Source organism: Diachasmimorpha longicaudata, chromosome 12, assembly GCF_034640455.1.
Source record: "Diachasmimorpha longicaudata isolate KC_UGA_2023 chromosome 12, iyDiaLong2, whole genome shotgun sequence".
Classification (NCBI taxonomy): Eukaryota; Metazoa; Arthropoda; class Insecta; order Hymenoptera; family Braconidae; genus Diachasmimorpha; species Diachasmimorpha longicaudata.
The window spans coordinates 5,828,650-5,840,019 of record NC_087236.1 but is presented as its reverse complement, the minus strand read 5'-3'; the positions used below and the strand labels follow the sequence as shown (position 1 = coordinate 5,840,019).

Sequence of the window (11,370 nt, the reverse complement as noted above, 5' to 3'; positions counted from 1 at the left end):
TTTTAGGGTATAGATCTTCGTGTTGGTAATGAATAAAATGAGAGAAAAAAAATGATAAAATAAAAAAAATGACGAAAAATAAATATTAAACTTGTGTTAAATATCCCCTCTAGTTATAAATCATATAGTTCGAAAAATAAAAAAAAAATGTGTTCTGCTTAAATGACACCTTCTATGAGACCTGAATTCGAAAAAAATGTTAAATCGCTTTGTGTTTGGTGGAAACCAATGGGAAAATCGAAAGGACTACAACCATCGCCGATAAAAAATCCTCTCCTCAATCAGCACCTGAAATTGTCATCTAGTTTTTCTCGTTCAACCGAACGACATGACCTCTCCATCTCCTTAATGAGATATTGAGCATTTGGAAGGAGGATAAATGATGTACACAACACCCTGGAATTATTTATTTCATAAAAAATCCTGGGATGGATTTCTAGCAGAGGGTATAAGGTTGATACTCTTATTGGCACATCCTGCAGTGAATATTCTTCAAAATAAATTCATTAGTTAACCCCTCACTGATGACTGCTATTTTTCCCATGAGATCGAAGAGCTCCACGGGCTGATTTCCTTGACAGACTGAAAGATCCGACATTTTGATTTCATACCCAAGACAATCGAACGATAATTCTCACCTGGGGACGACTCCAGGGCAGTGGAGTCATTTTCACGGCATCTAAAAATGTAATTCCATGCAAATAAGGTCGTCATGCCCTTGCACTGGTGAATTTACTACCCCCAGAGATCCTCTAAGCTCCAAAAATGCCTGAAATAATCGATGAGCAATCAGAAACAAAAGACAGGGACCCTAGAAATTTGCCAAATGATGTCATGAATTTAGGGAAATGTCTAAGGCTTCTTAAATTACCTGGGAATAGCCTCCAACTGCATCACCTTCCAAACACTGGCATCGCCGTCCCTCTGCTGCCTCTTCTTTATTTTTTTTATAATTAACTGAACACAACAACAATGCTAAACACTTTCGAACACCCCTTACAACGATTAGGAGGTAAAGGAATGCATTCGGATTGACAAACCCTCAATTAATCGTTGCTTACCTAGCTGGTCATGGCCAAGCTCCACTTGCTCCCAAAACACGAATTATTCGAGCACGGTAGGTCACGTATGAAGAATAATATGTAAATTGAACGTACTCGAGTGTAAATGATTTCCTCGGTGAAGATGGATGATGATCCGGCCTCACGCAGCGATCATTTCTGCAATTTCGTACACTCAGTCCTCCATTTTGAGTTTTTTTCGTTTCACTTTTCCTGTCGTTGACTTCGGGGGGATTTGTTTATAGTTAAACTGACAAAGGAGTCGATGAAGGGCTGAACAGTCAATAATTTGAGGGATTTTTGAGGGTGAATTAGGCTGGGTGGACGTCTCTTCAGGAGGAGGCCGGCCATTTTCTTTTTGGGAAGAGAAATGGACAGCAGCACCAGTCAGACTCACTTTCCCGGTCATAGGGCAATCGAGTTTGAAAATAAAAATCAAGGGCTTATCGTAGGGAGAGAAAAGGAAAGAGAAAATAATCATTTGGGGAATCGTGTGGAGTGAGAATTGAAATAATGGACAAAATTGCAGAAAAGAGTCGGTATATGAGGTTGAGCTGGACTCGGCCGAGTCCCCAGACTTCGTAAAAAATCCTGGATGGTCAGCCATCTTTTATTTTGAAGGAATAATTACTGAGGAAGTTTCTACCTTAAACCCACCCCTCCATTGGATTCAATTAATCAAATTAATTATCCATTTCGATCACTTTGTTGTTCATAATCTTCCCTCGACAAGGCCACATGGCGGACCCTCTAGGGACCCCATGTTTCTAGTGACAGTCCGTTAAAAAATCAAAATGGAGGACAGAAGCGTAAAAAAAAAAGTTCAGTGGTTTGTTGACGTTACAAATCCAGCTTTCAGGATTGTGTGGATAACTCAATAAAAGTTTTATGATAAGTGATTGGAGTGTTGCACTTTCAGTGCGAAAGTGCAAGGAAATCGAGAACTGAAGTTCCAGGGTGTATTTCTGGCATGCCACCGCTGTCAGGAGGACTCGGTGAACGTATTGAGGTTAGAAATTCAAATTTCATCCGGTTGTAACGTCATTTTCGGAGTTTCATGTTTACAAAATTGTTTCATTCACTGGGGATGGCTTTCAGGAGTACGAGGTACTGAATCTCCTTGGTAAGGGCGGATTTGCCAGCGTTTACAGGGCAAGATGCCTGAAGACGAGGATGGAAGTGGCGATCAAAATGGTAATATTTAGGTTAATCTAAGCACTTGTTGCTGCAATGTATAAATTTAAATTTATTTAAAAAATATATAAAATGAATCTCCTGTCTTCTAAAACCAAAAAACAGCTTAAGAATTCTACCTCAGCAATTTATTTTGCTGGAAATATAGATAATTATCAGTTAGAATTGGAAATAAATTCCAGATCGACAAGAGAATGATGGAAGCAGCTGGGATGTTGGATAGAGTGGCCCAGGAAGTGTCTATTCATTCTCGACTGAAGCACCCAGCGATACTGGAGCTCTACACTGCCTTTGAGGATATTAACTACGTCTACATGGTGTTGGAATTGTGCCACAATGGAGAATTACAGAGGTTCTTGAAGGCTGAATATCCACATGGATTCCCGGAGGATCAAGCTGCTCAAATAATAAAACAAGTCGTTCAAGGACTTCTGTACCTCCACTGTCACCAAATCCTCCACCGAGACATGTCCCTCTCGAATTTGTTATTGACTCGAGACATGCAAGTGAAGATAGCAGACTTTGGTCTGGCAACGCAGCTCTCCAGGCCCGACGAGAAGCACATGACGATGTGCGGAACGCCGAATTATATTTCCCCAGAAGTGGCGACAAGATCTTCCCACGGATTAGAGGCCGATGTCTGGGGTCTAGGTTGCATGCTATACACTCTCCTAGTCGGTAGACCGCCATTTGACACAGATGCTGTTAAAAGTACTCTGACGAGGGTCGTCATGGCGGATTACAAGATCCCTTCGCATTTATCGGATATGGCGAGGGATTTGATCGAGCGGTTACTGAGGAAAAATCCCCTGGAGAGGATCAAACTCAAGGACATATCGAAGCATCCTTTTGTTGCTCGGCTAGATAAGGAGAGACCTCATCATGAAAAAATGTTGCGAGTGATGTCCGGCGATGTAATGATAGACTCGGGTCTGGGGCGAACTCTCTCCTCCTGCGGCCGGGTGCCTCGACTCCGTTCTCGTTCAGAGGAACGGGCCTCGACGGCCCCAGCGCTGATAACTCCCCTGGGTCCCCAGTTCTCCGCTCGTAGTGATCCAACCACCGACCCAATCACCTTAAGTCATCACTCCAACGCCCGGGCGCGGCACATCGATTGCCCCCCGGAGAACTCAGTTCTCTCTGGGATAATTCCTCCAGGAAGTCGGGTGATCCCCCAGAACGTCCAAAGCTCCCAGCGCAGTGGCTACAGCTGTAATAAGTTAGGCGACGAGAGGCAGAAGCGAAGGGAGAACCCAGTGCCATCCAGGGATAATCCTCCCCTAGACCCAGAGCCCCAGGTTAAGCTCCAGATTCCCCCCCTGAACACTCAACGGCTCCTTCCCGTTCGTCACAGGACGAAGAATTTTATCCTGACGATTTTGGATAACGGAGAAGTTTGCATTGAATTTTTGAGGAAGAAAAATAATTCAGTTGATAAAATAAGCGACGTCTGTAGAATATCCAGTGATGGACTTCGAATTGTCCTCTACCGGCCTGACATCAGGGACATTGGAGACGAGCCACCGCCCCTGCCCTCACGAGGTGCTGACAATATCTACTCTTACGAGAGCCTCCCGACGAGGCTCCACAGAAAATACCTTTACGCTGCGAAATTCGTGAAACTTGCGAAATCAAAAACATCGAAGTTGACGCTCTACACAGCCAAAGGAAAATGCGCTTTCATGGAGAATGGACCCCATCCTGACTGCGAAATGCTCTTCTACGATGGGATCAAGGTGACGAAGGTCGATGGGGTTGTTAAACTTGTGGAGAGAGAGGGAGGACGTATTTTCAGTGAGGGAGACGTACCAGAGGAGATGGAGGAGTACCTGGAGGCCTACCAGGAGTGCTATCAGAGGTGCCTCCTCCTGGAGTCCTCCCTGGCCTCGTTGGAATCGGCAACAGGACATTCGTATTTTCCAGCCATCGTGGGACGCAGACCTGTGGCCCTGAGCGATGGGACTCAGGGGAAGGAGAACGTGTCCAGAACTATGTGCAGTCCTTTGGTTGTGAGTGATTTATTTATTTTTCCATTTCAAGGGGAATCATTTATGATTTCTGCAATTTATTCTTTTCAATTGATTCATATTCTTTAATTATTTTCCCCTCATTTTTTTCTTTCAAGATGCCTTCCTTTGATGCTACGTGCTCAGTAGTCTCAGGCGTAACAACACGTTCGCGGAAGACGAATTCAATGCGCGTATCTACCTACAACTTCAACAAAGTGAATGTTCCCGGTATTGGAGTTGCAACTCAAATGCCATCCGGTGATATCAAAGTGGAGTACAAAGACGGCTCATCACTGATGGTGAGCCCTCAAAGCATCGGAGGGGGAATAGTTTATGAAAGTACAACAGGGGCTATTACCAGATACTCCAAGAATCACCAGTACAATTCAGAAGTGCCTTATGCGGTTAGTCAAAAATTGAAGAACCTACCGACTGTCATAAAACATCTCGCCCAACCAAAATACAGGAATTTGAGATAATTTTTATGGCTGTAGAATTTCTCCTGAGATTAATGAGTGGAATGTGTATCATACGCTTCAACGAATTGGAGATATAATTTATAGGATTATTTTTGTATCAGATTAAAGCGGTATGTAAGTACTAGCCTTTTTTAGAATGAATAAAGTATATTATTTTACAACAATGTGCAACGGTTTCTGTCTGATTACAGACTTGAGGTCTCCCAATAAACAAAAAGGTCTCTCACCGTAAGAAATGAACCAATAAAAGTGTCAGTTACTGTACAAACTTTTCCGATGGCCCTCACAAAATGATAATACCCCAGCTCTTGTCGTAATGACCTCGTTGTAATGTGCAATTAACATACCCCACCTACTGATTCACATGCCTCGGCCGACAATCGTGTCACCCATTCCACCCCAGCCCTTCCCTATCCCCGGCAAGTCCCTTCCAACCACCTCTCCCATTCATAATCCCACAACACCGAGCCGACTCAACAGGCAATTCAGATGACTCCGAGGCCACAAAAAGCCATTCACTCCCAGACAAAACCCTCAGCACTACACCTCGACTCAACATCGACAGCCCAACGTTTTCCAGTCCCTCCGTTCACCGTAAAATCCGCCATTTTGGATTCATTGAGTGCAACACGGTGCGCAGAGTCCGATGACATTTGCGTGCCAATGAAAATAAAAACAGTTTTCCTGGAATAATAACAGATCTGTGATTCAAAGTTCATTAGAAAGGATTATCAGGGATTTTCAGACAATTTCATCAGTCTGAATGATCAACTGAATCCCTCCCAAAGCCCAGAGGAACGACAAGATCTGTTGGCTACTGTTTCCTCAATCGTTATGGTGTAATGAGAGAGTAAACAAGTGTCTGTGACGTGTCCTGGAAGTTTTTATTTCGTAATTGCGTGTGGGATGGTATTTATTAGAGATATTTGAGGGAGAGGACAGTCCTTCAATTGTGAAATCAGTGTCAGTGGCTGGAAGAGGTTAGGATAGAGTTCGGTGGCTGGAGAAGCGTTCGCACCCTTTTTTCAACATCAAGAACCATCAACAATGGGTAAGAACATTACTGACTAACGTTTGTTTCACCTGGAAACTTCTGGTTTTTTGCATTACTCAGTCCTCAGGATTCACACTTCACTGCGATATGGAGAAGTGGAGAGACTTGTCTGTAGTCGTGTTTTAGTCTTTGTCTTATCGAAACTCGTGGTGATAACACGATCTGTCGGTGATACGATTATCTGTGATTGGTTTTCCTTCCTGGTAATTTGAGAACTACGAGGGAAGGGGAATTTGTTAGTCATAGATCAGTCATCGTAGGACTGGAACGATTGCTGAATTAGTTTGGACGATTTCATGGTGACTTCGAGATTCTTTAATCGGTTTTTGTTGATTTTCATTTTGGAGGGATAAAGGGTATCATGGGGAAGAGGTACGGTAGTGCCAGAGAGGAGGAAATCGTGAGGATCCCATTGAGGAATAGAGTTGCAAGTGCTGTTAGTGTTGATAGGTATTCAGAACATAGTCTGCATGATATCTCGGACGATGGTAAGCCCGGGCGGCCAACGCTGATTGAAAATATTTTTTCGGGCTAGAGAACTATTAATTAGTTTTTTCTGACAAAAGGTTTTTCGTAAAAAAATAATATTTTGTGAATTATATTTATTTTCTATTATTTTTTTTTCACATTTCCCTCGAACAATTTGTTATTTCCATTGGTTTATTCCAGGTATGTGTAATGACTGCATGTCCAGGGTGCCCTATGCCACCGTGATTGCCACGATCATGTGCTGCCTGGGTGTGGGAATATTTTGTGGCACCATGTACAGAGGTGCCACTCTCACAACACTCATGATGCAGCAGGTATGAATGAAATAAAAAATGTCTTTGTACTTCTCCAGCCTCTTCTCGGAGACGACGTAGAATACCAGGAGTAGTAGAATTAATTCGACTATTTTTATTTCCTCCGCAGGTCTTTTATCTTCGACTGCCCTGGCTAGAAGCCCTGCAGGTGATTTTCGCAACACTGGGTGCTTGTATGGCTGCTCTGGGCTTCATGATACTCTGTGTGGGCTGTCTCGCCACTGGTGCTACAAGGCACAAAGTCTATCGGGCCTGGAGGGCTAGGGTTGGAGGTCGAATCACTTGTGCTGTGGTAAATACCTTTGACATATGTAGCACTAGGTTCTGAGGAGTTCTTGGGGCTCGATTCACTTGATTTTTTATTTTCTTCTGCAGTTCATGACGATTACTTATGTCCTGACACTCGGATGGCTATTGATCTTCGCCTTTTTGGTCATTACCACGTCGATCTTCACGATATTCTGGGGATTGTGTGGAAATCCTCGTATACAGGATGCTGCCGATTGTATAAATTTTACCCAATTTGGTAAGATACGTTTGTTAAAATAGTTCTTCTCCTGTCGTTGGCTCATCTTGAAAAATATTTTCCAGCTTTCATGTTCCCCAGCAACATGAGGGACGAAGATCTGAAGATCTGCGGCCCCAAGGAAATAAAGGACTTCTGCAAGGACGGCGTTGAGAAGGCTGAGTCCATGTTCATTTTGGCAACAGCGGCCTCCATGCTAGTGATTCTCAGTCTCGTCCACTACCTGATGTGTCTCTCAGCCAATTACGCTCACATTCGCGATCACGAGAAATTTCAGGAGCTTCAGGAGCTCCAGTATCTCCAGGATCCTGGTGATGGGGAGTCACCCCAGCATGGGATGGGCACACTCACCCATCATCGCAGCAAAGACAGGTTCTAGGACACAGCCCGCGAGATCTTCGCACTGACCCCCATTTGAAGTCTCCCACATTAATATTCATTTATTTTAAATCACTTGGGGGAGGTAAATGAATCTCTATCGCCGTAAAACATCAATCGCTCTTCGGGTAATTCCTTATCGTTATAGATTAGGTGCCTAGATATCACTTGCAGGCAAAGAAGAATTTGAAGTCAAAGATATTTTTGATTCAGCGAAAAAATGAGAGAAATAATTTTTCTGCATTTTTCGTTGTGAATTCGAGAGGGTTTGGCTTCATCTTTTTAAACCATAGTAGGAAAAATCATTTTATTCAGTTGGGGATCCATCGACCGGAAGATCTTGCGGGAAGGAAAGATACTGAGAAAATGTTGGAAAAGCGAAATTCACGTTTTTGGTAATTATCAGTAAAAAAACATGTCAAGAGAAGTCAGTAATTAAAAATCGATAAGTGGAGGTCATATCGTAGGTAACGAGATGTGGAAATCATTTCGCTGAGTTGAATAATTTTTAAAAGCCTCACGTGACAATTAAACATATCTTCCAGTTTCATTTTTTATTATTTCACGTGAAAGACGATTGTGCATTACATGAGGTTTATTTAATCTTAAGCTTTGGCAAATTATTTATATAATTTTATAACTGCGAAATGCACAAATTCATTGCATTCTACGAACTCGCACGGAAGTATTAATTAAGTTGTACCACAATTTCCTATTTTTCTACTGACAATGACGTTTGCTCATTGGATATTCGGTACGATTATTCATTCGTTGCACAAAGTGTGTTCATTTATATTTTTTTATAACAAATTAGAGATTAATGAGGGGGATTGGGGGAGGGGGGATTATTTGATTGCGATAATCAAAAAGGCCGGTCTGGTGTATCCATTGCATTTTCAATTATACTTGTACTAGGTTAATCAACAACCAAGAACATTGTCTACAATAAGTACAAATTTATCAGAAACACAAATAATCTCGAAGGCCAATTTCATACAGCTGTCAATAATCCACAATTTGGCGATAATTTTTTATTTTATATTCGATTTTTTAATAATACTCCACTGGAGTTAATTAAGCTCATGAATTTTGTAGTCGAGTGATGAAGAAGGGAATTATAATGAGAGCGAAAAATCTGAGGGCTGTGAGAAAGGAATCATGACATTTTTTTTCAGCAGCTCAAGATATTCGCAGGCCTATCCCACAACTTTATCACTTGCCTACGTCATTTATTCCCCAATTTTCCTATTTTGTTTCCAACTGGGAACCCTGTTTTACATTAATTTTATCGAATGAACAGTTCAAAGTGGGGAAGTGGTGTAGAAGTTAAATTTTAATCAGACCTGATAATTATTGCGGGAAAAAATCGTTTTAGGCCATATCGAGAGATTTTACCTCACAAAGAGATTCACGGGAAGATTTGAATACTCATTAACAGCTTGATCACCTTCGGGTGAACATCTTCCCCGATTGAATAATTAATCTTTTGGGAATTAAGATAATCACCACTTCTCCACGAGAAATTTCACTCCACCCGAGCAGTTTATTCTCAAAAAGTACCACTACTGCTGTGCCAAATTTATCAAATTAAATGAATTGGGTAAATTAAGGAGCTTAAAGAGTCAAAAGTTGTGTTAAAGGAGAATTCTCAGACATACGTCCATATAGAAAGTATTATATCTGTTCTCATTGCGTTCTCATTCGCTCAAAGCATTTTTCAATAAAAAAACATTACGAAGATAAATTATAGATGCAATTCTATATAGATTATATAGATAAATAATGAATATATTATTGCTTTATCGAGACTCTGCGATGTTTAGGGACATTGTCAATGTTAGGTGAGTTTAACTGTCTCAAACGAAGAAAAAATCATCGGTGATCAAAAAATTCACGTACAAATGATCGAATTAATCGATTTAAACTGTCGACACTGTCTACATATCAAACGACAGCTAAAATTCATTCCTCACATGGTACTGAGCATTAAGACACGTCTAAAATGTGTGTTAATTCTATTTGAGTAGATTCCATCTACAAAATAAATGAGTAAAGTGCATTATATAAAGAGAGAGATTATTCAACTATCGTTCATAAATCGAGATTTAATGTTTATTCACCTGAATCGCTATTTGTGTTTGCGTTCAGGTACGTATTGTAATGTTCGACTTCAGAATGAGGTAATAAAGATGAATATTGCAGTGCAGAATGTGTACAGAAATTTTTGGTTTATTCGGTCTATTTACAGTTTAAGTTACATGGGAGAAAAATTTTACAAATATTTTTTTAATCATCGTCGTACTGAAAATCCAACTCCACGTCGAGAGCATTCACCTCCTGGAGGGTGTTTATGAAGGTGTACCTGGAGAAGAGCATGTACAACTTTCGAAACCAGACGTATTGGGATTTGTGAGCCGCCATTGCTCTCTAAAAAAAATTGAGTATTAACAATTACCGACTTCTGGTCATTTTTCGAGAAATTGGGACAAAGAATTTGTTGTTAATCTTACGTGAATGACTTTACGTTGTTCATAAGTGACTAAATACCAGTAGGAAGACGTCAGGAGACTAATGGGAAGATCCAAAAGCTGAACGTATTTTCTTATCAAGTTAACAGACTCCAGAATGTACAGTTTGCAATCTAAAATTAATGAAGTGAATTAAATGAAATGGATCTAGTGTTGACGCTCGGGTGGGTCATTACTCGAGTGTAGGAGGTGGAGAATAGTTACAGGAGGGTATTTTCTTCTCGATGCACAGCGATGCAACGGCATAAAACAACGATATATGATTTTTATGCCCGCTGACGCCGTGCTTGTCGAAGGTAACTACTGCATTTATTTTATATGTTTCTATATATTGCAAAATATGCTCCGCCACTATTTCTCCCGGCCATTGTACTTTTGGGTCATCAGGTAGCTCTGAATTCCTGGAAGAATTACCTTAATTAAAAACATAACAACATCTTAACGACATTTCCTAACCGATCGGATTTACGTGGCAAAAATGATTGAATTGGCAACATCTCAACAAATTAATAAATAAAATGTAGTCAACTCACATTAAAATAGTTACATTTCCCTCAGGAATGCCCATGATCTTTGCGCAAGACCACAGCTCCTGTTTCCTCTTCCTATGTCCACCTACAATGCACTACATATATGGAAACACATCATCATGTTCCTGGCCACCAACAGGACAAAGCCAGAAAAATTACAAAATTCTCCAACAAAATCATTCACTAATTTCAATTAAAAAAGACGGTTATGGGCGTGACACATCATCAAATTTTCCCTGCCCCCTACCGAGCCATTAACATAAATATTGAAAAATCCAAAAAAGCAATGGGAATTGTTAAGTACCAGTGGTGAAGCACAGCAAGTAAACATTGCTACTTCTTAATTTAGTTAGCCAATATATCATTGGTCCAAAGAACATGACTTCATCGTCTGGATGTGCTGTTACAAGTAGAAGTCTGCCTGGTGGTCCTGGTAGTTGCCATGCTCGATGACAAACCCTCTTCAGCAATTGATAAATAAATATACATACGAGTACGTAAGCTATTGGTGCAAGAATTAATTGCCATGATATCTCCTTGACGTACCACCACCACCAGTCACCAATACCATTAATTTGTTCGCCAATTAAATGATATATTGTGTCGATGTCGAGCATCTTCCCTCATTAAAACATTAAATAATTACGTATTTGTTGATACTTTCGGCGAATATTCACCAATTTCCCGGCACCATTGCACCTCCGAGGGAGAGTGCAGGGGGTTCACGTGAACCGGGAGAGATCGAGAACTGTGAAAGTGGAATCATCGGCAGTTCACTTTGCTTTTAGGTTATGTCGACCCACTGCAA

At 41.1% G+C, this 11,370-nt stretch overlaps 3 protein-coding genes and 1 long non-coding RNA gene across 8 annotated transcripts; 2 read left to right on the top strand and 2 right to left on the bottom strand.

Annotated features, from left to right (window-relative positions):
- Window positions 1-449: 449 nt before the first annotated feature.
- Window positions 450-1,439, bottom strand: LOC135168064 (uncharacterized). The gene is made up of 3 exons (XR_010299977.1): window positions 872-1,439; window positions 639-769; window positions 450-582 (listed from the first exon to the last, which is right to left on the bottom strand). It is a non-coding gene; the product is annotated as an uncharacterized LOC135168064 (long non-coding RNA).
- A 286-nt stretch (window positions 1,440-1,725) lies between these two features.
- LOC135167802 (serine/threonine-protein kinase PLK4) lies at window positions 1,726-5,071 on the top strand. 3 transcript variants are annotated; one of them, XR_010299923.1, is made up of 5 exons: window positions 1,726-2,070; window positions 2,160-2,255; window positions 2,438-4,264; window positions 4,381-4,857; window positions 4,935-5,071. XR_010299923.1 is itself a non-coding variant. In XM_064131362.1 (4 exons), the coding sequence occupies exons 1-4, from the start codon at window positions 2,032-2,034 to the stop codon at window positions 4,741-4,743; spliced, it is 2,325 nt and encodes a 774-aa protein (XP_063987432.1). In that variant the 5' UTR covers window positions 1,727-2,031; the 3' UTR covers window positions 4,744-4,907. The 3 variants fall into 3 exon arrangements, 1 of the variants encoding a protein (XP_063987432.1); XR_010299924.1 differs by having other exon boundaries at window positions 1,727-2,070; window positions 4,381-4,853; window positions 4,935-5,065; XM_064131362.1 differs by lacking the exon at window positions 4,935-5,071 and having other exon boundaries at window positions 1,727-2,070; window positions 4,381-4,907.
- A 209-nt stretch (window positions 5,072-5,280) lies between these two features.
- On the top strand, window positions 5,281-9,713 carry LOC135168049 (neuronal membrane glycoprotein M6-a). Of its 3 annotated transcripts, none has more exons than XM_064131892.1 (5): window positions 5,281-5,794; window positions 6,467-6,600; window positions 6,710-6,892; window positions 6,976-7,126; window positions 7,192-9,713. In XM_064131892.1, the coding sequence occupies exons 1-5, from the start codon at window positions 5,791-5,793 to the stop codon at window positions 7,503-7,505; spliced, it is 786 nt and encodes a 261-aa protein (XP_063987962.1). In that variant the 5' UTR covers window positions 5,281-5,790; the 3' UTR covers window positions 7,506-9,713. The 3 variants fall into 3 exon arrangements, with proteins under 3 accessions (XP_063987962.1, XP_063987961.1, XP_063987963.1); XM_064131891.1 differs by lacking the exon at window positions 5,281-5,794 and adding an exon at window positions 5,883-6,285; XM_064131893.1 differs by lacking the exon at window positions 5,281-5,794 and adding an exon at window positions 6,342-6,363.
- On the bottom strand, window positions 9,714-11,345 carry LOC135168050 (N-acetylglucosaminyl-phosphatidylinositol de-N-acetylase). The gene is made up of 5 exons (XM_064131895.1): window positions 10,867-11,345; window positions 10,566-10,647; window positions 10,237-10,433; window positions 10,015-10,145; window positions 9,714-9,931 (listed from the first exon to the last, which is right to left on the bottom strand). Exons 1-5 carry the CDS (start codon window positions 11,177-11,179, stop codon window positions 9,791-9,793), a joined length of 864 nt encoding a protein of 287 aa, XP_063987965.1. The 5' UTR covers window positions 11,180-11,345; the 3' UTR covers window positions 9,714-9,790.
- Between the last annotated feature and the right edge of the window lie 25 nt (window positions 11,346-11,370).